We start from the raw sequence: 25,879 nt of genomic DNA on the forward strand, positions 1-25,879 counted from the left end.
CTAATAGCACTTGGGGTGTTAAACCAAATTTGAATTAAACTGTTTTGAGTAGTTTAAAAATTGACTAATGATTTTGATTTTTCAGGAAAATCAACTTGTAATAACGAGTGGTCTTTCTGGATATTGTTTTTCATTAAGCAAGAGTGCTACGAAATTGGAAAACATTTGATTTTGCTTCATATATTCCGAGGGGTGTGTTTTATATGTAAATGGTATGAAAATGTTTGCAGAAACTGAGAATATAGGAAATGCAACCAAGTGCACAACTGAAAGACAAGAATCTAGCTTTTTCCTATCATAGAAGCACACCTTTTTTATTGGGGGTCATTGTGTCACATTCTCTCTGTGAACCTAAAGATTTTTAAATCCTTTATTTGTCTCTCCCACAATGGTGTAGCTGGAAAAGGAAGGAAATCTTTCATCATAGACTACACAAGGTTAAGACACTTGAGGGAGAGAGTAAGCACCTTGGAATCACCTAGTATTATAATGATAGCTAATATAAAGCCTTAAGAGATTATTTCTAAGCGTTTTTACTGACTTCTCACAACTGACTGAACTTTGTGAACTGTTTCTGTCTGCTGCTTGTTCAATGAGTAGTAGGTTTTAAAGAGATTTGCTCTTTTGTTAAATTCCAAATAATTACTCCTGTACTAAGTTTGGTAGTTCTAAAGCTTTACATTTATTTCTCTACTTGTTTTCTTTTGCATTATGTTTGGGTTTTGTAGTTTGATTTGGTTTCATGTTTCTGTGAGAATCTTAAAGAGGATATAAAAAGAATATATGCTGCATACTGTACATGTCAGGGATCAATCCAGGTTCTTAACCTTGTATTTTTCCCTATGGTCAATGAGCTATCTTACTGGCATTTAGTTGAGGCAGCATCTGACACGGCATTTAGTTTGTCAAAGTGATAGTACTTACGACAGTTTATCATCTCAAAATTGTAGTGTAGAAGTTTATAATAGGTTATTGTGGCTGATAGTCTAAACATTTTTTGCTTTGTTAGTTAAGAAAAAGCAAGAAGGGTGTTGTTAGGAAATACAGAGGAGATAAGTGCGGTATTTGGAATTCGTTCCTGGAGTGTGAGGGAAAAATAGTAGTTATTTTGATAATACGAGGGATAAATTGGAAAAGCTGTAAATGGTGTATTTCATTTTGTTTCTTTAAAGGGAAGTGGTTTAGAAAGCAGGCTGGCCATCTGTGCGCAAAGGAGTATTTAGGTCAGTGGGTCCTTTCTGTCCTGCTTTGTTCCGGGACGAAAGGATCTGTTGTGCTGAAGGCATTCTTGTCTTTGATACATCTAGGTTTCTGTTTAGTAAGTACTCTTTCGTAAATATTCATGAAGTAGGATTATACTGCAATAACTTAATCTAATAATTATAGGCTGCTATGACCTAAGTGAATTAAAACTACTCTTTATAAATAAAATGTTCCTTTGGAATTGGGAGGGGAGGAATGATGTTTGGTTTATAATTGCATGAATTTATAGTAGAAATATAAATTGAAACTATTATGAAGTGATGAGTATCATAAAAATATTTCAGCCATCCGCCATTTGTGCCCTTGTGGTATTTATGGTGTCATTTCATTTAATATATCTTAAATATCCTTGAATATGTTGAATTTGAAGTAACCAAATTTTCTTTATGTTGCAGATGCCCAAAAGCGTTACTTATTTGTCAATTATTTAGTGATTCTTTGAGTTTTCACCTTTTTTTGGAACTTCCTCGTGACTTAATGAGTTAAAGAACTTTCTGCAATAAAACAGGGGCTGACTCGGTGTAGTCTGACTTGGCAGAGAGAGGATTAGTAGAAGACCAGGCAAGCTGTTGTTCAAGTATTAGCCTATTTTCATTTAACTCTCCAGAGTCATATTCCAACAGAAAATGCAAACCTAGGTTTTCTGGTGTAAGATATGCTTACACCCAAGAGGAAAAAAAAAAACATACACGGCGTATCATTCGTTTTAGTGTTTTTACGTATCATTTATGGACAGCAGGCATGCTAAAAAAACCCACAAACAAAAAAAGGCAAGCTCATAATAAAGTAGCCAGTTATTCTTCCTGTTGGATTTTGAAAGCGGTCATCTTAGTTTTTGCCTCCTGCTAAAAGTAGGAGATGCTCACTTGCTTAAATTACCTCTCTCAAACCCTCATCTGTCCCTTCATGGAGTTAATTCTTTACTATTTCTAGATAAACATAGGATGCTACCACTAGGATACTTTCCTCACTAGCCCCTGAAGCCTAAAGGAGTGCCTACATATGCCAAAACAGAGTTAATTCTGATTCTTTACCTAAACATCAACTGAGTGACTCTTTGTGGTAGCTTTGCGTTGAGAGAGGAAAAAATGTCATAGCGCTTAAATACCTCGAGACTGTTTTCTTTTCACAGTAGGTCACTAGTGTTATTTTGCCTTGTGATTTCTCTTCTGTTCCTCCCAGAAACAAAGCAGTTTGCCTTGAGAGGAGAACTGTGAATGGAACTCTGAGGTAGAACTTGATGTGCTTTCAAATCTCTTCTGACTTAACATGACTGATTTTATGTGTAATTGTAGATTATATGTCAGAAAAATAATTATGCCAAGCTTTCACTTTTGGGATGTCCAGCTTGTTAAAAAACCATATTCGCTGTATATTTAAGTTTAATTTAGTGTTAAGTCACAGTATTTTTGATCTGCTAACTAATGCCACGTCTTGTGCTTTTGCAGCAGGGTATTCGAGATGCTGCGGCATTTTAGTCTGCTAAGACTTTTAGGAGAATAATAGGTGTGTATTACATCGCATTGGTGCCTTGATTGGTTTGATGAAATCCTTACAGAACTGTGGGCAGACAGTGTTCTGTACTTGAGTTGTGGCAAGTAGGACCTTTGTGGTTTTTATGTCAGAGGCACAGAAGCCACCCACGAACAATTATTTTTTTTTTTTTTCAAAATGAAAACCAGAAAGGATACGTGGTGGTATAGCTCTTGCTGGATACTGACCTTCTTTCTCATTCACAGGTAATTTCTCAATAGATGGAAAGCCGTGCATTGCTTCTGGAGACCCCAGCCTCATGAATCCAATAACTAAGCCCGCTACCACCACTTCTGTCAATGTTTCTGTGGCGGAGATTCCAAGGAAGCGCAAAGGAAGTGATTCTGATAACCAGTAAGTAAATCAATTCTGTATGAGCAGAAATTTGACACGTTCATCTGTGATTTATGCAACATGGTAACAGTCTAATCCTCTTTCCTTTTTTTACTGTCATTATTTATTACAGGTTCTTCCAAATGCAGTCTCTGACAGTCCCGAGTTATTAAAAACAGAAAAAATAATCCTTAAATCTAAGGGACAAATGTAGCATTCTATAATGCCATTTCCTGTCTAGAAATGTTTGGGTAATGTGTCTCTAATACTGACATTTCAATCCTAACTCTTTCTTTGCCTGCTAGTAAAGGCAAGTTCTCTTTGCAATAAGTTATTAAGTTGCTTGAAGTCTCACAAGTACACACTAGAGTATCACCTTGAGCCTGAAACAAGATTACTGGTTAAGCTCTTTGATCTAGAACTACAGAGTCAGAACTGCTTCTTCAGTGACTGGGGCAGACATTTACTTAAATGTCCAGACAAACCTGTGACCTGAAAATGAGGACTGTCCTATGCTAGTACTTAGTCTTTTTAAGTGGGTCATACATGGCGACTGAGATGATACTGTTGGCTGTTTTCTCCTGTTTTGTAACTGTGAAACAGATGCCAGTTAACCAAATAATTATTTGCATAGGAAAAATGTTTGTTTTTTTTTTAAAGTGATCTATTCAAAACTGTATTAGTCAGAAGTAAGGTACCCGATTCAGCCTGCAGATCTAGTGCATTACACTGTAATTGTCAGCTTTGAGATTCAAGTATACCTTGTAGATCATTGAAAGTTCCAGAACTACATTAGTTTCTGAAAAAAACCTCTCCATTCTTTTCCAGTAGAAGTTGTTGATTTCTAGCTGTTCAGTAAAAGTGCTGCTTCATCAATACTACTTCCCTGAAGTTTGTATCTCTCTCTGATTTCATGAAACTTCTGTCATAAAAAAAAATAATCGTGTCCAAGTGGAAAAGCTAACTGAATAAGTATTATCTTTTAAGAACTAGTAATTAGCTTCAGAAAACTAATGTTCTTGCTGAAAATAACTAATCAAGTGGGATTTCCACTAAAATTTTTCTGTGACTTTTTTCATTGGGTATTATCAAGTCATCCTTTTGGGCCCCAAACTAGGTTTTGCTTACTTTGTTACCTCTTTCTGCAGGGATACAGTTGAAGTTGATGGTGATCCTCAGAAAAGGTACTTCTTATAAATGAATCTGTTTCTGTTTTCGGTGCTATAAACAAGCCACATTTTCCTGTTTAGCTAGATGAGCTGTGTGGTTTGCCTTATGGAATGCTCTGTCTAAGGGCAGGTCTTTGTACAGGCCAAGGTGATAAACATTATAGCTAATTAACAGGATGAATAGGTCCATCTAATGTTGAGGTTTTCTGATATTTGTTTCTAAGACGACACTCTGTCTTTACCAGACTTGTAAGTATTGAAGTTGAAGTAAGAATGGGAACAAATGAAAAATAACAGTTAAATAAGACTAAAGAGGTGAAGGAAATGTCTGGTATTCTTCTAGGACCCGTCTGTGTAAATGATTTTTGTCTGTTTGTTTTAACCTTGTCACCTGCTTTTTAAAATAAATCTACCAAAACTGTGTTAAAATAATCCTATTACAAGGTGACAAACCAGAGTTAAGGTAGCTGTGCTGCATAAGTAAACCCTTTGTTTATATATGTTCTGGGATAGTTATGAATGACATGATTATTTTGTTGTGATTTCTTTTTCTGCACATGGTTACCTTACTTGGAACATATGTTTGTTTATATGTAGCTGTACAGTACTTTTTTTTTTTTTTTTTTTGTACATAGAATAGAATATTCCAGTTGAAAGGGACCTACAACAATCATCTAGTTCAACTGCCTGACCACTTGAGAACTGATCAAAAGTTAAAGCATGTTGTTAAGGGCATTGGCCAAGTGCCTCTTAAACACTGGTAAGCTTGAGGCATTAGCTGCCTCTCTAGGGAGTGTATTCCAGAGTTTAACAACCCTCTTGGTAAAGAAATGCTTCCTAACGTCGAGTGTGAACCTCCCCAGGAGCAGCTTTGAACCATTCCCATGCATCATAGAATCATAGAATTGTCAGGTTGGAAGGGACCTTAAAGATCATCTATGATGCTCTCATAATTGTCATGAGGTAGAATTTCACCTGATGTTTTAGTTTTAATCTAGCTATTTTTATTGGTAAAAGCACAGCTGTTAGGACAGAGGCCATATAAGTCCATGGAAGACTGTGACTGATTGCTTGAGCAGCAAATTTGTTCTAATTTCTTCCCCAAAGGGAGCTCCTGAGAGAGAAGAAGAGTTAGTTAATAGGTCATGCGCTACATTGCAGTTGGTCTGGTTCTCCATTACCTCTTCTCTTACAGCCAATGTAACTCCTATTGGAGTTCATAGTATGTGTACGTTCGTAGTAGAAGTGTCTTACAAAATAAAACAAAAATATTAGTTATTGCTAACTCATCTAAACCTGAAACAGTTTCACAAAAGAAAAGTCCTAGTTTCTTGTGAGCCCAACATACATGCTTGGGTTTATCAGACTGTTTAGAAGAATCCTGGGTTCCAGTGAAACCCTGGGCAGAAGAGCTGGGTCTCTATGTCATGTGTTAATTTGGCTCTGGCTGCTGCATACTCCCTGGGGTCAGTGCTTAGTTACAGGTGGAAGCAGCTTTTGAGGTCTTTCCTTAAGCTGTGATTTCCAGCTGTCCTTTTGCTTCCTACTTCCATTTCGTCATAGGAGACAGCCACTGACTGACTGACCTGTCTCCTTATAATCCTTCTGGTACAACATATGCCGCTTCTAAAATGGTCATAGTCTAGCAGGTCATTTCTCTGGAATGGAGTTTGCAGTACTGCGTGAGATGTTTCCATTGCTGAATTAAAGAAAAGCTGAAGAACTGCTGTAGAAAGATTAAAAATATTTGCATTATTTTTTCTTTTTTTAAGAAAACAGTAGCTAGTGTTTGTATAGGAACTGCCTCTCTGCAAGTACCAAATTGCTCATACTAAATTGGTAAGATAAATATTAGGCTGTGTTCTGAAATTCTTAATAGATAGTGGCGAAGAATACAGTGATCTTAGGGGAGAAAGGTCATTGCCTTTGTTTGAATCATCCTTTATATTTTCCTGCTACGAAGTATTTTGTGTCACATAGGCACTATTGATTGTCTTTCATTTACAATTTTATTACATAGGCTTTCCAGTAATTTCTGTGTGATATGGAAAAATATTTAATTTTTAGTTTTTGTCATCGTAGAATCATAGAATGTTCAGGGTTGGAAGGGACCTCTAAAGATCATCTAGTCCAGCCCCTCTGCCAGAGCAGGATCCCCTAGGGCAGCCACACAGGAACGCATCCAGGCAGGTTTTGAAAGTCTCCAGAGGAGATTCCACAGCCTCTCTGGGCAGCCTGTGCCAGGGCTCTGTCACCCTCACAGTGAAGAAGTTTCTCCTCATGTTGAGGTGGAACTTCTGATGTTCTGACTTAAACCCATTATTTCTTGTTCTATTGCTGGGCACCACTGAAAACAGATTGTTTCCTTCCCCTTGACACCCACCCCTCAGATATTTATATATGTTAATAAGATTCCCTCTCAGTCGTCTCCTGTCAAGGCTAAACAGCCCCAGTTCTCTCAGTGTCTCTTCACAGGAGAGATGTTCAAGTCCCTTGATCAGCCTCGTAGCTCTCCATTGGACTCTCTCCAGTAGGTCCCTGTCTCTCTTGAACTGGGGAGCCCAAAACTGGACACAGGATTCCAGGTGTGGTCTCACCAGGGCAGAGTAAAGGGGAAGGAGAACCTCCCTAGACCTGCTGGACACATTTTTCTCAATGCACTCCAGGATCCCATTGGCCCTCTTGACCACAAGGGCACACGGCTGTCCCATGGACAAATGATCATGAGCAACTAAAGTGTAGTTTAGGCCCAGTCTAGGCTAGGGATTGCTTTTTTCATCATTTGACAATAAGACCTTGGATGTAAAAACATGAGTAGTTCATCTCTCATGTAAAATTTTAAATTAAAAAAAAAATCAAGCCTGAACTTAAGTTAGTTGAATCTTCCATTATTGTACTTTTCTCCATAGCCCTGTAATTATGAAATATCTCATAAGAAGTTCACATAACCATGAATATTGGAAGTTAAGCTTTGGTCCCTTTCTATTATGCATCACTTGGTAGGTCATCTTTGGTTTAGGAATTTTTGTGGGCTTTTGTTAGAGTGGTAGTAAATTTGTTTCATTTTCTACATCTTGAATTCACGGGAGGAAAGAAGTACCTAGTATTAAATACGCAATGTAAAACTCTATATCTTGTTTTCTCTAGGAGTGAAGATGAAGAACATGTTAAAATAAAAGATTTCAGGTAATAATTTGCAATAAAAGTATGTTTTTCTAGTAAATACTAGTATTCACAATAGTAAAATAATGAGATTTGGGCAATGTTCATTAAAACTGTCAAATATATAACAGTAAACTTTTCCTTTCCCTCCCCCAAGCGTATAGCAGTTTTTAGAGGCTCCTTGAGGATTTAATTTACTACTGATTGTAATGAAAGTTGCGTTGCAGATAGTTTAGCAAAAACTGAGGTTAAAATTTTCAAAGTGAGAATTAAGTGCAATGCACTCAAGTCATATAAAGGGAAGAGCTGATCCTCAGTCTATGAATTTGAAAATTATTTATCCTAGATTTTACTACACTTGGAGGTATTTAGAACTTGTCCTATGTGAAAAAAGATTCAGCTAAAGCATGACCAAGAATTCTTGTTCTGGAGCAAGTTTTTCTGTAGGGAATTATTCAAGGTTTGCCATCGCACGTTGAATTCACATCTTACCTGAATAGAAAATGAAATTCCCATAGAGCACTTGTAAGATCTGAAATCCTCTATGACTGAATCCAGTCATGATTCATCTAAACAAATATTTTAAACTATAGAGAAGCCACTTAAAGCAGAGCTGGTTTATGAGGTTGTTTTAGAAATGTTTTTCGTCATGTGAGCAGAGATGTCAAAGTAGAAATACATAATCCATTCTGCTGTCAAAAGCATTATTTATACAGTATGCTAACTAGTAATTATGAAGCGTTCCTGTAATTTAAAAAAAATGAAAGAAGTCAGTGTATTAAAATGTATTTACAGGGGTTTTTTGTTTAACTCCAAACCTCATTTTTCTTTACCGAGTATTCCAGACTGCTGTATAAGATTCTGTTTTGTACATTGCTTTAATAACTTAAGAAAAAACCTAACTATATAATATTAAAGTTTTGCTTCATTAGTTGGAGGAAAAAATAATTTGAAGACTCTTCGAAGGTTTGCTTAACAGTCATTATCCCTTCAGTATCTCTTTTCTCAAGCTTATTGGGGAGCTTGCTTTTCTCTGTTCTTTGTAAAGGAGAAGGTAACAGAAGACTTTTAAATGATCCAGTTATCACCTGAATTTCTGCATCCACCTGTTCATATTTCTGTAACTTCTTATTGACTCTTAGAGATGGGAAAGACTGTTCTCTTTCTGCAGATGTTTGTGTCTATCTTCCTGAGGCTCTAAGTTCAAGGAGTACACATGATATATTCATGTCCTACCTGACATGAAGGAAAAGTTGGGTGAACCTGTACAGCTGAGAATAACTGTTAAAATTGGTTTTTTTAAAAGGCTTCATAGAGAGAAAAGCTGATTTCCTGGATGAAGGACACAGAATTGTTTGTGTGGACTTATTTGGGGGAGAAATAATAATTGAAGCCTAGGTTTTTAAAACTGTACTTGGTTCTTTCTCAACAGGCCCAGTGTTGTTAACTTTATTACCCTTAATAACTTCTGTTATGGTATGCCTAAGGAAGAGTTTTGGAGAAAACAACCAAAACTTATCCCTCAGTTTTGTTAACTGCTACTATGTTGGGTCTCCATCAGAAAGGAAAATAGTCATTTTGGGTGGCTAGATTGTCTTCTGGCTAAGAAGTGAATAGAATGAAATAAACTATCCTTGATATGCTAGTGGGTGCTAAGGGAAGATCAACTAGAAAGCTAACATACACCACAAGAAAAAACTAAAGAAAAGGTGACCTGAGATATAAATATATTTGTGACGTGCACCGTCATATGCTTTAGAAGGGGTTTTCTGTTTAAACCTATCCCAGAAGAGAAGCACTCTTTCTGTGGTTGAGTTCTTGGCAAAGGCTTACCAAGAAATGAAATGTGAGACACAAGGTGTGCACAGGGACCGAAACCCTTTTAACCACCTTCTCCAGTGAATAAAGGGAAAAACTTTCTAAAATATCTCTGCTGAGATTACATGAGGCATAGCTTGTCCTTTCAGTTTCCACTGTGTCTCTGATAAGCGCATATAAGTGTGTAGTCTGTTGCTTCTACTCTGCTATGAATAAATGCTTATGTTTTTGTCTGTGTTAAATCTGAGTAATTTTTAAGGTAATCCAAGATCAGCAATGTGTTCTTGTTATCTCATTCTTGTGAGTGCATGAAACAGAGCTCAAGGATGCTTTAGCAAGTGCTGAGGGCGCTTTTTTTTTTTTTATGTAGCAGAATATATACCCCATCTTAGGTACACAGGTCAGGTAAAAATAGAGCAGGGAGCAGAAATGTCTTCTAGTGACTACTAATGACATTAGAACTTCTCTAGTACACGGTAAAGTGTCAAGGTATTCACTTGGATGTCAAGGTTCACAAGAAGAATTTAACTTTTCTAAGTCTTCGTAGCCTATTGTTGCTGCCACATATAATCAAGTTATTGCTTGAGATTTTTTTTTTCTCTTGGTATTTTTTATTATTGTTACCATTTCTGCTTTGTTAACTAAATGTAATTAAGTTGTCAAACACAAGTCATGTATGGAAAAGTATTTCAGCATAGTAATACTTTTTGTGGTAAGTTCCATTCCCAAAATTGAATTGATAAATGTTATTGAAAAAACAATATGTTCTCTATCTTTCTTAAAATATTTTTTTCTTCTTAGAGAGGCCCACAGTCAAACAGAGAAACGTAGAAGAGACAAAATGAATAATCTGATAGAGGAATTGTCTGCTATGATACCTCAGTGCAATCCCATGGCACGAAAGCTAGACAAACTTACAGTGTTACGGATGGCTGTGCAACACTTAAAATCTTTAAAAGGTAGGTTTTCGTAACCCTGAAAGGGATTGTTTGGTCAGGAGTTGTACCGTGTATCTTCTTTGTTAAATAAATCAAATGTCATGTATTTAATATTTTCTTGCTGAATTCAGTTCCAAGTCTGTTCTTCATTTAAATTTACATGTTTGTAATTTCCAGAACATAATTTCTTCTTTTTGCTTAGTATTGTAGGAAAAAAGCCACCCTTCAGTGTCTGATATTTTCCGTCTGCTAAGGATATGCCTTGCAGTTGAGTCACTCCTTGGTTCTTTTTAAAAATTACAGTGATTAGTCAAGACCGTCTTCATTCACAGAATCATTAAGGTTGGAAAGACCTCTAAGATCCTAAGTCCAAACATCAACCCAATACCAGCATGAGCATTAATACAGGTCCCGAAAATGTGTATTAAACGTGTATTCTCTGATCTCTCCGCTTCCCATCATACTTTCTGTAACAGTAGCACCTGTGGTGCTGTACCAACGCCAACAGCTCTGATGCTAATAGAGAAGCAAATAGTCTTCAGACTCCTGTTAGTGATTCCCACTTTTGTGGTTGTATCAACCCTTTGTCTCTGTATTGGAATTTCATGTTTATCTGTTGACTTTGAAATGTACAACATCATGGAAGAAGACCATTTAAAAAACCCAACAAAACCAAAAAAGAACTGAAGTTGGGGAAGGCTTTAAGTTGAAGGCCAAGTCATTTATAAACCCTCAAGTACTTCCACTGAGTTGTTTGTCCACTATGAGATTAGAAAAAAGTCCCTTGCCAATGAGAGGCTATGCTGACACTTATCGAAAGAAACTGGTGAAATTAGTTGCACTGGTGGGGAGCACAGAGAACTCACTTCAGTGAGGTTAAGTCTTTTACAGTGTAACTTCATAAAACCAAAACCAGTTGCATAGAAGTCAATAAAACATTACATTTGGACATAATCATCTTTTGTTGCCTACAAGAAGAGTTGTCAAAAGGGATGTTGCAAAATATACTTTAATAGAATAGTTGATGGGTTTGATTATGCTAAGGACTTAAACGCTGTGAAATGTTAGAAAGTACCAAGCAAAAGACTTATCCGAAGTGTATACCCTCCATCAGATAGCAACATTAAAGTCATCATGGATCTCAGTGACTGGTTTAGTGTCAGTGTCAAACCAGGATATATTCTTTCCTCTCCTTTTGCTATTGCTAGGTTTTGGGATTTATTTTTTTTTCCTCACCTAAAAAATTTACATACAAATACAGCCTGCATATCATGTGGTTGCTCAGCAGCACACAAGATTTCAGGTTTTTTGGCAGTACTGTTTCAGAATAACAATTTGATCAACTGTAAGCAAAGGTCAAAGACTGTGTGCATTAAAACAACCTGACTATGAATAAACATACCTAATAAGAATTATATTAGTCTTAAGTTAAAGGAGTTTAGGAAACAAATTATGCTGGTAACTCAACAGGAATAGAATTGTAGAGTGACTTAGACTGGAAGGATTTTGTAGAGGCCCATTGGACCAAACAAGCTGAGAGTTTTGCATTAAAAAATCTTGAGAAAGTAGCAGAGTAGTAGTTTCATTTGCAGTTTAAACAAGCATCTACAAGAAATCTTCATCTCAAACACTTGTGTTTTAGCAATGAGACACAAAACCTGGACTCCATCCAGCACAGTTGCTACATGTATCTTCAAAACAAATGCTTTAAGAAAAGAGAATCATAGAATCATATTAGGTTGGAAAGGACCTTAAAGATCATCTAGTTCCAACCCCCCCGCCATGGGCAGGGACATCCCCCACTAGATCAGGCTGCTCAGAGCCCCATCCAGCCTGGCCTTAAAAACTGCCAGGGATGGGGCTTCCCCCCCCTCTCTTGGCAACCTGTGCCAGTGTCTCACCACCCTCATGGGGAAGAACTTCTTCCCAACGTCCCATCTGAACCGATCCATCTCTAGCTTCAGTCCATTCCCTCTAGTCCTGTCACTGCCCAGCCCCTCAGGAGCTTTCTTGTAGCCCCCTTGAGATACTGGAAGGCCACAACAAGGTCTCCTCAGAGCCTTCTTTTCTCCAGATTGAACAACCCAAACTCTCTCAGTGTGTCTTCATAGGAGAGGTGCTCCAGCCCTCTGATCAGCCTCGTGGCCCTTCTCTGGACACGCTCCAGCATGTCCATATCTTGTAGTATCTAGAAGATAACTGTGTGGAATGCTGAAATTTACTGGAAAGTTCAACTACTATTTACCTCAGAAAATATTGAGCAAAACATGGAAATCCTTGTAATGGTTAGAAGTTATTTTAGAGTACTTGCCACAGGTGCTAAAACAGTAAATGTAGGGAGTCATTCTCACTACGTTTAGTGTGGCATTAAATTCAACTACAACAGAGTGGTGTTTTGATTGTTGGATGCATAGTACTAATGAAGCATTATTCATGCCAAGAGACAATTGCTAACATTGGAATTATTCAGATTCCAAATCTTAAGGATTCTCAAATAAGCATACAAAATGTTTCTAGAAAATTCAGATCTTGTAATACCATTTCTCTAGCAGCACATTAAAGATATCTGAACAGAAGTTTTTTTATTTTATGCAAGTTAAGGGCAAGAAAAAAAATCTGTTTGTGTGCCAGTATTCATTACCAGCATGTGTTTATGAGGGGTTTTTATTTCTGATATTTTTAGAATTTTTAAGCGTGGTGGTTTTTTTTATTGAGCTGTTGTGGTTGCAAAGAAAATTTGTAAAATACAAAGGAAGTATAACTGTAACAGGTAAATCTAAAATGTAACTTTTGACATTATATCTCGAGATAATCTATTTTCCAGGTTCCACTAGCTCCTATACAGAAATCCGGTATAAACCTTCATTTTTAAAGGATGATGAGCTCCGACAGTTAATCCTTAGGGTAAGTGGAAGGAAAGTCTCAGTTAAGTGATGTCTTTATTAAGGCTTGCCATTAACTTGGGTATTTAGTTGGAGAGGGCATTTTTTCCCCATCTTTTTCTTCAAGCAAATGCTTCCATGTATATGATAAGTACTGGTTTATGATCTGTGTCTACTCTTCAGGCTTTTTCATAAGCAGGTAAAGAAGATGATTTGTGAGCATGGCAGACAGAAACACTTTAAGGGATGATAAATCAATATACAATCTGCATATCCTATTTAATACAAATATTTTTTGTGTCTGTGTGCAAGTACAGGGAATGCTTTTAATGATGTATGAATTCACTTGCTGTTGCTGGCTCTTCTTCATTTAAATTTTTTAAGATGTACTTTGAAAAAGATGTAAAAATAATACCCAAATAAAATCTATCTTATTGTTTTCATGCTTCATTATATACCCATGCTTCTTTACCCTTTCTCATTTGCAACTATTTTCTCTTTTCTTTGCTGCTATAACAGACTTTCCCAAGATCTATAAGGTGACTCCCAAGTTAAGCTGCTTTTGCAGCTGACTACCTCTTTTCTCAAAGCTGCATTTAAGAATCTTTATCTGTCTGTAAGGGAAGGTCTGATTTGATCCTTGCAATCTTAATTGCGTTTTGGTGTGATTTATAACTTATTTAATTTAAAAAATCAGATTTAAAAGTATGCCTCCTTGTAGTCATCAATATTCGTTGTATGTTTCTAAAGACAGTATCTTTATATTTTCAGGCTGCAGATGGATTCCTGTTTGTGGTCGGTTGCAACAGAGGAAAAATTCTGTTTGTCTCAGAATCAGTTTGCAAAATACTTAATTATGATCAGGTGGTTATAATTTTCTTTGCTTGCTTTTACCTTGTGTTTTCTTATAAATCTTTACACTTTTACATTTTATTTTGTATTACTAAAAAACAGTCTTTGTGTATCCTTTGTTGGAATTTCTTTGATTTAACCTTCTTCAGAGTAAGACTGAATATACTGGAACAAAATATTTGCATGTATAGTCAATGTTCTTGACCTGAGTAATGGCACCATTTTTCAGTTGCTCATCCTTAAGAAAACTCCTAGTCTGAAAGGATCATTTTCTATTTCCAAGAGATTTTCTTTTAAATGCTAAAGTGATTTGGATTTGTGTTTGTTTTTTTTTTATTTTATGTGGATTTTTTTTTTTAGGCCAAGGAAAATTGGTAGTTCAGCAGTGGAAGTTAATTAAAGCTTTCCTTGGTAGTGCCTTTATGCTCAGAAGCAGTAGGTAACACCTCATCCACAATAACTGTCTGTGTATATGCTCTGAACTTGAGGGAGACTGAGATAGTGTGAGATCTGTGAGATATCTTAGTCTGTAAAATAAGAGAAAAAGAAAAAAATACAAGTACCTACCATTAGTTGACATTTGGCATCATGAACAATTACCACAAATAATCAAGGCATGATAACTTGTTCATGTATTTATGACTTGTGTTCCAAAAACAGAGGCTAAAACAGTTAGTGCTTCCATCTGTCTACTTCTGTAACTTTGAAACATTTGTGCTATATTCATTTTCTTCATAAACGAAAGGGTAACCAATCTGGACCCTGTTTTATAGAGATTTTGAAAAAATATTTTAAATTAAAGAGAAATGAATCATCCTACAGGAACAGCATAAAACACGTTTGGTTTTTTTTTTTTTCAAAGTTCTACACTGAATTTGCTTAAGGACTAAAAAGTACTTTTTGAGGTCCCTCACATCATATGTACTTACTTCTAGACACGTAAGATCTTTGCTAGTTCGGCCAGAGTGGGTCAGAAAACATGTCTGAAACAGGCTGCCCAGGGAGATGGCAGAACCTCCATCCCTGAAGACACTCAAGGTCAGGCTTGATGAGGCTCTGAGCAGCCTGATCTAGTTAAAGATGTCCCTGCTCACTGCAGGGAGCTTGGATGAGATGACCTTTAAAGGTCCCTTCCAGCTCAACACATTCTATGACTGATTTAACCCATGAATTTATTAGCTTATTTGGGAATAATTAGGGAGTTGGATTATGAATCTCATCCTGCAGCCTAATCTGTTTGCTATACCTATATATTTTGACATGGCTGCTGTTAGCCCTTCTCAGTGGCACTCAGCATTTTCCTTTTGCATTAGGGTTAGATGAGGACTGGGCAAATGAAAGAGGCTGTATGTTTATGCTTTTTTAGAAGCTTGTCATTAAACCCATTTCTGACTCTGACTTGTTGGAAAAGTGCTCCCCTTTACGTATGCAGCGCTCACATAGGAAGTGGCATGGGCGCAATTTGAATCTAGAATACTGCTTGTCAACACATCTCCTTTCTACCCATTGAGTTGATTTGCTGTGGTGAAGGTAAGCAATGACAAAAACAAACCCAGCCCACTTCTGGGAGAATTGTGTCCTTTTTTATCAAAAGAAAGTAGCGCTGCCCGCAGTAGTGCAGCAGACCAGTTACTCTGGATGAGGAGTCAGGAAGGTGAATGGATTACACTTAGAGAGCTTCCTGTGAGCTGACCCCTGTTGCAAGGCAGCTCCTGGTTCAGTGGTGCCATTATGTCCAGCCAAAGTGGAGCTCAAAGTTATTAGATAGCATGGATATTTCTTCCTCTTTTCTTTATCTCCCAGTAATCTGTAAGCGGAGTTACTCTGCACATAACCTTCTTTGGCCAGGATCAGCAATCATATTATGCACATAACTAAAACATACATTTTACAGAACTTTTTTTAATATCCAACCAAATATGCTATTTTTCAGAGGAGAACTAACAAATTATGGGTTTACTACTCTGTTTTTATAAAAATAATATGAAACTATAGGAAATTAAGTGTGGGTCAAAATACTGATGTTCAGAATAGCTGGGGCATTTGATTGTTTTTTTAATGGCGTAGAAAGTTGTTTTTCTGAGAAGTCTTATGTGTGGGGTCCTATCCTATAATAATGATGTTCTTATTTATTTTGGGTTTGTTTTGTTTATTTTTAATAGGCTAGTTTAATCGGACAAAGTTTGTTTGATTACTTGCATCCAAAAGATGTTGCAAAAGTTAAGGAGCAACTTTCTTCTTCAGATGTCTCTCCCAGGGAGAAGCTCGTAGATGGGAAAAGTAAGTTGTATTTGAATGTGCTCATAATTTTTTTTAATGAGATGTTAATAAATCTGGTTGTTACAAAGGACATGTTTATGTGTTCATATGTGCATAGATGTACAAATCTGAGGTATAATTTCTATGAACCAAACATATTTGAATGCTTATGTGCTGCTTAGAATGCTCTTACAGTTTAAAAACTAGCCCAGAAAAGAAGATAATTTATTTTAGATACTAGGAATTACTGAAATTTGCATTGTTAAACATTTACCAAGATGTGGTCTGATGTTCTTCCTACCAGGCATACTACTTTTTTTTCTTGTATTTGATAGGTCTTGTCAATACAAAAGACCTGATGTAGTCGAACATGGGATAAAATACTTCAATATCAAGAATCACTGTCTTCTCTGAAAATGCTAAGTGTCAATCCTAATTTAACCAAATCTTATTTCGTTTACAGTTGTTTCTAATATGGAAAGCGTTATGTACTGTGCAGCTAATGACTATTTTATAGCTGGCTTTTATAAGCTCTTTGCAGTTCTTCCCTGTACCAAATAGAAACTGAAAGTTTATAAAGCATGTTTGTTAAAATTCAAAATATCAAGAAGCATTTAAAAATAGTTCGGTAGTTCTTTTTAATTTTGGAATCCGTGTGACAGTCACGTTTCTTTGCCCTATTAAAGTTATTAGACTTATTTTTAATTGTAAGGACAAAATTTAGGCAACTAAACAGTAAGGAGAATGTACTGGAAGATAAAATGAAGAGAAGGCCTTGTATTCTGAAGTCTTAGTGTTGAATTTTGGTTTGTTAATTACTTTACTGAATTTTTGTAAGCTGGCTTGCAAGTACACACAGATTTTCAAGCTGGACCAGCTCGACTGAATTCTGGTGCTCGACGTTCCTTCTTCTGCCGGATAAAATGTAGTAGGACCACAGTCAAAGAGGAAAAGGAGTGCTTGCCCAACCCAAAGAAGAAAGGTATTCAAACAGCGCGGATGAAATCAGGGCTTTCTGTCTTGAACCTTACTATATTTAAGTTCCGAGTCAGTAGTGTGAGCCTTGTAGTTACCGCAAAGTGGCTGTAGAGAAGTGAAAATATGTACTGGAAACACAATTTGAAAAACAGTCGAATTGTACTCTTTCTCCTCCCTGTTCGCCCCTGAAAAGAGGAAGGGAGGAACCTGGGTTACAGTGGATGTTTTAGGAACACTTGGTCTGTTGTAGTCGGAAAGCTCGGGGAAATCTTTGAAAGCACTGGAGCAGATGAGAAGAATGAGACTGAATAACGTATGTCTTGAAGATGACTGTGTGAGTAAGGCCTGCAAAATCTACTGTTTGGAGGAAAAAAAAAGCGGTTGATAGGAAATAAAATCTGTGTGCAGCATATTTTGTTCAGAATACAGAGATCAAGAATACTTTGGCGATTTTTGAAAGACTGCACGACAGAATGTTATCTCTGTGCCTTGATACATATGAGGGTGATTGCATGTTACATAGACAGCAAAGAGTCTACCAGCTATAAAAAAAAATGAGTAACAGTATGCTGGAATCGAAGACTTTTAAAATATTTGTGTTCCCAGAAAAATGAGAAATTCAGAAGCCTAATAAGTAGAAAATAAGCTGGGGCGGTTTGGGTTGTTCTCTTGAGGGATTCTTTAGCAATTGCAGTAAGCATGTGTTAAGATCATTATGTTCACAAGAGGTAAATTGATTTGGAAGCTACAGCATACATCTCAAGTTTATTTTAATGTACAATACATATGAAAACATATAAAAAGTGATCTCAGGGTTAACAGACTATCAATTTACTTTTATTTCTGTGAGACTGTTTGAACTGCCAACACCTATGACTTATCCTCCTAAATCTTATAGGGTTAGAAGTGCTCTCTACAGGTAAGCCAAAAATAGGTAGTGCAAAATGAATTAAAAAGTAGTCTTTATCTAAAGCCTTGTACGGTTCTTGTAGGTAAGCATAAAATATAGTTATAGGTCTTGTGATGAACAGAATTTTGAAAGGTAGTTTCAGTTTACTTCTTGAACCGTAACTGCTGCTTATTTCTTTTTATTAGATCACAGAAAATACTGTACCATTCACTGTACTGGGTATATGAAGAACTGGCCTCCTAATGAGGTGGGAGTAGAAGAGGAGAATGATGTAGAAAAGGACAGTAGTAATTTTAACTGTCTTGTTGCGATTGGGAGATTACACCCTTACATTGTTCCACAAAAGAGTGGAGAGATAAAAGTCAAAGCAACAGAATTTGTTACACGATTTGCCATGGATGGAAAATTTGTTTATGTAGATCAGCGGTAAGCGTCTTGTTCTTCAATGAAGGGAGAATGAAAATAACACCACTAGTTAAATTTTCTAATACTTTTTCTCAGATCTGTAATTTCTTAAGCGGGATAGAATTTCTAAGTGCTGTTCGAAGGAAGTGGTTAATTTTTCAGCCTATGAGTAACTTGCGCCCTGTTTGTTGGTTGGTTTTTTTGTAAAACATAAAGCATAGTGTATTAAAAGTAAGTGTATTTTTCTACAGGAAAAGGTGAGCTAGCAAGATTAAAATATGTCATAAAATACATTTATGTACTTACTTGTAAAAAAAAATCTTGTTAGAGTTTCATGGTTATGTGTATGTCTTAACCAAAAATTACTATTTCTTAAAATCTTACTTTTTGGAACAAATACATTATATCTAAATAAGGTACTAAATATGTCATTGGAAGTGAAAGCCAAGTTCTTGTTTTCTGAACTTTCTGAAACAGACTTTTATTTATTGTAGAGACTGAGTTACCACTTTGCATTTTGAATTTCATTATTGTCACTGGAAGCTTTTTATTGCTTTCAGTCCTCTTGTCCCTCATCTAAAAGGGTCAGTTTAAAGCTGTTCCTTCAAGTGGCAGAACAGATTTCAGCTACTGAATTTTTTAATGGCACCTTATGTGTGACCAATAAGCTGATTGGCTAATGGGAAGACCTAACGGTCGTAAGTGTTTTGTGTGTATGTGGGGTTTGCACCTTTAAACACTGTTATTTTGTCTTTGGATTGCTGAGCATGGCAAATGGATAGTTTGCAGTGACTGTTTCCTATTTTTTTGGAGCTATACTCATGCTGTATCATTTTTCCCAAACATGAACCACAGGCATCTCTTTCTTTAAATATTGATTTTCTGCTTTTTCTGATACTAAAGAAAACAAGCTTTGTAATTGTTTGAATCCGCTGTAGTTCATGTTTTTATTTCTGACAGTGCAACAGCAATTTTAGGGTATCTGCCACAAGAGCTTCTAGGAACTTCTTGTTACGAGTACTGCCATCAAGATGATCACAACCATCTAGCTGAAAAACATAAAGAAGGTACAAAATAATTGGTCCTCCCAGCCTACCTGCAACTGCATGTAACTGCTGTGTGGAAACACTGCAAACCAAAAAGTTGGAAGCTGAGAGTTAATAAAACTAAACGGTCTTAGCATTGTCCTTTTCTACATCTGCAGTAAGACATGCCACCCTAAGGCTTGTAATAAAAGCAGGGAGAAACTTACATTGTCTTGGATCTTGGCGCAGTGCTTTAACTGCAAGGGGATCATGTCAATGCTGCTTTCAATCTCTGCTGCAGTTCCTGATAAGAATTGGGAAGAAATCCTGAAGCGAAAGTGCCTAATCATGTAACTAAAGACATCAATTATGAAAATTCACTGAGTCAGGAGTCTTCCTAGTAGCGGCTTTCCTGAAACTTAGTAATTGAGCTTTAATGTAGGATTAATAACGCTGCTGAAACAATAGTTTGATTTCAGTAGGGGTTCTGTCCTGTCAGTTGTGGTGTTTAATTTCTATTTCTGACCAGCAAAACCATATTTTTTTAACTTTATCTTTCTAAGCATAAATATGGTGATTACAACTTTCCTTTCTTATCTAGTGTTGCAGAATAAAGAAAAAGTATTTACAAATTCCTACAAATTTAGAGCAAAGGATGGGACTTTTATTACTTTAAAGAGTCAGTGGTTTAGCTTCATGAATCCCTGGACCAAAGAACTGGAGTACATTGTGTCAAACAACACTGTGGTATTGTAAGTAATTCATGTGAATCCCCATGTTATTTTTTTTGTCTCAATTACAGTTAACATTAACAGAAATCAACCTCCTTAAGAAGGAGAACAAGACTAGAAAACATCAAAACTGCACAAAAAGCAGTTGAGTAACTTGGGAGAACATTTTTTTGCATTCGTCAGTTACTTTTATTTCAGGCTTAAGTCGTGGATGTGACTCTGAAAACTGTGCTCTTTCACAGTGGAAAAAATGAGGTGAAAGAGTTTCTTATTAAAGGAAGGATCTTTTAAGAAAAACAGATGTGAATAAATGGAAATGTTAAGTTCTGTTTTTTCTTCTAAGTTTTACAAGACTGCATGTGTCACTTGACCTAATTTTAAGTGCTTTTTGAGAGAGGGGCAGAGGCAATTTTATTTCCATTAAACCAAATTGTCAAGGGCTGTTTTAACCATTCTGTAGCTGCTTCGTGTCTTAAGTCACCACCTCTTTTGCCCATGGCCTTTTGCCTCAAGAAGACAGAGCAGTTAAGACAGTACATGGGACCCAACAGCCAAAGGCTGCTTTTGCCTGCCCTGGAGATCTGGGCATCTGCAGCTGTCTAGAAGAGGGAAGGGAGGCAGCAGCTGCTGGCAGAAGGTAGCCACTGCCCTCTTCTTGTAAGCAGTTGTTTCTGGTTAACTGGTCTGCCTCCTAGTAGCAGAAATGCTTTTCTGTCATGGAACGCATATAACTGTATTGGCTTTTCTTCTTTATTTGGGAAGGAAGTGGAAATTAGTATTTCACCCAGTGCTTCAGAAACAATATAGAGGATTGAACATTGAAATGTGTGAGGATTATGTCATTATTTTATTAGTTTGAGGTTGTTAGTTTTTACTCTGCAGGAAGTACTATTGAAATGAAATGTAAATATGCTGGGTTTTATCTTTGAAAAACTTGCTGATGTATTTATTTATTTAAATCTCAGGGGTCATAATGAGTCAGCTGAAGAACAGGCCCTCTACAGTTCCCAGCCTGCAGAAGGCAAGTGTTGCTTCTTATAGTTATCATAAGTGCACTTCCTGGTCAATCGTTGCAATTTTAGATTTATTCAGTCCAGAAATTCTCTTATTCTAAGTTGTTCTCCAAGGAATGATTAATTTTTTTCAAAGCTAATTCTTGTGACAATTTCTAGCTACTTTGCTGCATTCTAAATCATTCACATAACTGTGATCAGAAGGGCTTGTAGCATATCTTTTCCTAGTAGCAGCTTCTCCTATAGCTAGGATTTTGGTTGATAGGATATTATGCTTCTGTCAGAGACTCTTCCCATGTGTTGACTGGTTTTCTGAAGAAATAAAATTGTGCTATTTAGTATCCTGTAGGCTATAGGGTGATACTGATACATATTTTCTTAATATTTTTCTGCTGTGCATGGATTCTGATTTCTACATGCTGTTTGATCATCCTGCTATAAGGTTTATTTTTGCTTTTGAAGTTGTTCTTTGTAGTAACTAATTTAAGTTTGTGAAAAATCCAAGCTGTGGGGTTTTCTCCCTGCATGCGTTTTACATTGTCTGTGAGAGAGACTGAGGGTTATAATGATGAAAGCTAATTTTCAGTAATTTCCACAAGTACATAATTGACTTATCTTTATATTTCAAATGACATTTACACACCCTGCCCCATGAGTTAGAGTTTTAAGGAATTGAATTTCTGAAAACAAGAGGCATAACAAAAACTACTTTTAAAAGTAATTGTTGAGGTGATTGTTCCTTGCTGTGTAATGAAACTGCTACCTACCTAAGGTTTTATTTTGGTTTTTTTAACTGTAGATGCTGTAAAACAGTCTTTAGTAAGTGTACCTGGAATGTCCTCTGGAACGGTTCTTGGTGCTGGAAGTATAGGAACCGAAATTGCAAATGAAATATTGGAATTGCAAAGGTAATAAACACTTAACATAATACGTTAGGCTTTTAAGTAAATATAGAGAAGAGGAACTCTTGATTATGGGAGGATTGTTCACATTTTATTTCGTGTTATTTGTGTAGAATATTTTTAGATTGAGCAGTTGCATTATGAGGTGCCAGTTATAACCTCGTGTTAGTCTCATGCATGGCAGAACACATCACTGGTATTGATAAATATTTTTTTTTCTAAGCATGCAATTTCCTTTGTTAATGAAAGTAGTATTTAAATATGACTTCAAAAATGTTACTGTGATGCAGCTTCTTCACATGATATTGAAATGGGTAGATAAACCATTTGGGGATGGAAAATCAGTTGTCCATGAATAGTGGGTTTATTTTCCTAATAGCCTTGCTCTGCTAGGAAAGCTTTCTGTGAAAGTCTCCCAAGTGAAATGCTTTCATAGCCTGTACTGTCCCGTTTCTTGTTATCCTGTGTGTAGACTAAAGTGGTAGCACAGTTTCTCCTAGTACCCAGCAGTAGATTTTAAAAAATCAACTCACTGCTTCATTCCAAATAGGAATCCATACAAAATTCAAATTGTTAATTCAAGATGAACCCTTTTAAAACTAACTTGTTTTCTCAGGTACACAGCATAGCCAAGGAATTCAAAAGGAAGAAACATAATTTTAATGTGAAGATATCCTTATGTATTTTTGTGTTGCACACCCACAGTGGTGTCTGACTTATAAGGGGAGAGGTTATTACATTATGTCGGTTTGTGCTGTATCAGCACAGTTAGGAAATTTTTTAAGAAGTCTATGAGTACCCTGATTCCAGGACTTTGGGATGCACATGCACAGGAAAAGTCTATTTTCAGTCACAACTCTTTCAGAAATTAAAGCTTCATCGGAACATCCAACCATTTTTGTTAAGGTCAAATTTAGGATAATGGCACTATCATCAGCATGCAACAAGTTACCTAAGCATTAACTTCGGGTAATGAAGCCATTGCTCAGACTTTAGATCTTTTACTTCCAGTTCCAGGTAAAGGAATGCCAAGAATTTTTTCACGTCTGCAGAGCAGTGTGTTCCAGGGTCCCATGTAGTTCTTTCCACTAGTACTTTTGCAACTGAACCTGAATCTTCCAGGAAGTACACCGCTTTTTGGCAACAATGGTAAAGATATAAGGAGTAGTTTCATATCGTAGAATATTCTGAGTTGGAAGGGACCCATGAGAATCATCGAGTCCAACTCCCGCCTCTACATGGGCCAACCTAGAAGTTGAACCATATATTGAAGAGTGCTGTCCAAACACTCTTCTGGAACACGACAGGCTTGGAGTCATGACCGCTTCCCTGGTGAGGTTGTTCCAGTGCTTGACCATCCTCTCAGTGAAGATCTTTTTCCTAGTATCTTCCCCTGATACAGCTTTAAGCCGTTCCCCGTATCTTATCACTGGACGACAGAGAAGACAGCAGCACCTCTCTCTCTGCTCTCCTTCTTATGGAAGCTGTAGACAGCAACGAGGTCCTCTCGTTCTCCTCTAAGCTGAACCTAGTATCCTCAATTGTTACTCATAAGTCATGCCCTCTGGTCCTTTCACCATCTTCGTTGCCCTCCTTTGGACACATTCTTAGTTTTTATACCCTTCTTAGATTGTGGAGCCCCAAACTGTGCACAGTACTCAAGGTGAGGCCACACCAGTGTTGAGACCGATGGGGCAATGACTTCTCTTGACTAGTCAGCTACACCATTGTCCCTCTTGGCTACCAGGGCATGTCGTTGACTCACATTGAGCAGACTTCCAAGATCTCTTTCTGCGGGACTGCATTCCAGCCTCTTCTCCAGTCTGTACATACATCACAGCTTATCTGTGAGGGTGTTAAGGGAAACAACGTGAAGACCTTTACTGAAGTGGAAGTAAACAACATTCAGTGTTACATTCTCATCCATTCTCAAGCTAGTCACCTCCTTGTAGAGGGCTGTCAGGTTGCTTAAGTGTGATTTCCCCTTCATAAATGCATGCTGAAGTCCACGATTACATGTTACCTCTTCACAGTGTGGTTATCTTCTTGGATATATCTTCGGCAGAAGACAGTATTTAATTTTCTGGAACAGTGAAAACCATGGTCAGAGCCTAAGAGTGTGATGAGTGACAGTGGTAGGCAGTTCTTACTCTGTTTCAAGTATTTTGGCATCTCCTTCCAACAATGAAGTCACGTTCCTGTACTAGAATAGTCAAATTGCGCAGGGAATCATTCATTTTCAATGAAAGGAATAAAGAAATAAACACTTTAATTATCATAGGATTACAAGATTGCTACCTAAAAAAAAATAAATTAAAAAACCCTCCCACAGCATGTTGGCAGATTGCTGGGATTATCCAGAAAGAAGGAGAAGAAGCAGTGGCAACAAGAAAAGGTTTGATACCTTCAACAGCAAAGATAAAATGATACATTTTGGAATAACATTGTTAATGCTCTCTCATCAGTACCACCTGTAGAGGGAAGGAGAGTCACAGTTAATATCGAGGCATGGCCCAAGAGCTTGAGTCTTGTTCTAGATGCTTCAATCAGTGCAATGTGATGTTCCTGATTGAGATCACTTGATCTTTACTGAAGATGCTCATCCATGTGAGCATACATGTCATCGGCTTAAGGAAACCACTTAAGTAGATGAATAATAGATTTGCTGGATGATCAAAAAAATGAATGCAATCCTGGGACAGTTTTCTTCAAAGCTACCCCATTGAAAGCTCTGATACTTGTGTTTTTAAGAACCACAAGCAATGCTGTTTCTCTTCGTATTGCTACAGAGGCAGCAGTTGCAAGAGCAGTGTCTTTCTAAGCAACAGAAGGAAATTTTGTGAACTTTGTATGAAGACCAAACCAACCCATTACTCCTGTGACAGTTCAGTGGATCACAAGAAAGCAAACTCTATCTGTTTTTTAGTCTTAGGAAACATAAGAATCCGTTCGGACAGAACTGGGGAATTTGGAGAAGAGATTATGGTACTGAATTAGTCTCCCCAAGTTGGGAGAATTTTTTCTAAGAGTGGAATTTTTTTTTTTTCCAGTCTGTTTAAATGGAATTCAGCTGTACAGTTGAGGCCAGTATGACTGAGGCCACCTTAGGAATATTTATGGGGAATATTTATTATTTCATATCCTGCTTGATCCCAAAGAAAGAATGGGTTTTGCTAGGCAGAAATTGATCCTATTTATCAGAAAGTCCAGCTTCCACAGTATTAACAGCAGCACAGTTTTCTGCATGCCTGCCTATCAAAAGCTTGAAGCTCATGCTGCGTACCTCCCTACCTGTCAGAGATCTGTTGTGCAGATGTCTTGATTTCATCATATAGGTAGAGCATGGCTTTACGCTGTTGTGGAACAGCAGTTTAAAGCAGCAGGATGTTTACCCCAGTTTGTCTGATTTACCGAAACATCTTGTCAGGAAGATCCCAGTGATAGTTCAGACTTGCTTCCAATTTAAAATGCAAGGTTGCTAGGAGAAGGAAAAAACTGCAAGTCTGGATTCAAAGAACTGCTTCCCAGGACCAATATTAGTGAACATGCTGGCAGTGATGAGCACATGCCTCAAGAAGCTGAATCATGTCTTATTCCTCAAGTTGTTGATTAAACTTCATTTTTTTCCGGTTATGTTTACATCTTGAACACTGGCTGGTAAGTGAAACAATGTATTGCTTGCTTTGGGAATAGCAGTCTTATTTCT

General features: G+C 37.0%; 1 protein-coding gene across 1 annotated transcript; it reads left to right on the forward strand.

The window, feature by feature from the left end:
- The first annotated feature begins 3,006 nt into the window (after positions 1-3,006).
- ARNTL2 (aryl hydrocarbon receptor nuclear translocator-like 2) lies at positions 3,007-22,183 on the forward strand. Its single transcript, XM_009877210.1, has 13 exons — positions 3,007-3,150; positions 4,278-4,313; positions 7,446-7,484; positions 10,080-10,237; positions 13,041-13,120; positions 13,870-13,962; positions 16,113-16,230; positions 17,048-17,191; positions 18,283-18,523; positions 19,463-19,569; positions 20,129-20,279; positions 21,224-21,279; positions 22,071-22,183. Exons 1-13 carry the CDS (start codon positions 3,056-3,058, stop codon positions 22,181-22,183), a joined length of 1,431 nt encoding a protein of 476 aa, XP_009875512.1. The 5' UTR covers positions 3,007-3,055.
- Positions 22,184-25,879: the final 3,696 nt, after the last annotated feature.

The sequence above is a fragment of the Apaloderma vittatum genome, unplaced genomic scaffold, assembly GCF_000703405.1.
Source record: "Apaloderma vittatum isolate BGI_N311 unplaced genomic scaffold, ASM70340v1 scaffold661, whole genome shotgun sequence".
NCBI classification, from domain to species: Eukaryota; Metazoa; Chordata; class Aves; order Trogoniformes; family Trogonidae; genus Apaloderma; species Apaloderma vittatum.

Excerpts from the sequence above, each read along its gene's own strand:
- ARNTL2 (XM_009877210.1), top strand. The coding sequence starts at position 3,056 with ATGAATCCAATAACTAAGCCCGCTACCACCACTTCTGTCAATGTTTCT. Across the intron at positions 13,121-13,869 it reads TCCGACAGTTAATCCTTAGG|GCTGCAGATGGATTCCTGTT; the intron begins GTAAGTGGAAGG and ends TTATATTTTCAG. Across the intron at positions 20,280-21,223 it reads TCAAACAACACTGTGGTATT|GGGTCATAATGAGTCAGCTG; the intron begins GTAAGTAATTCA and ends TTTAAATCTCAG.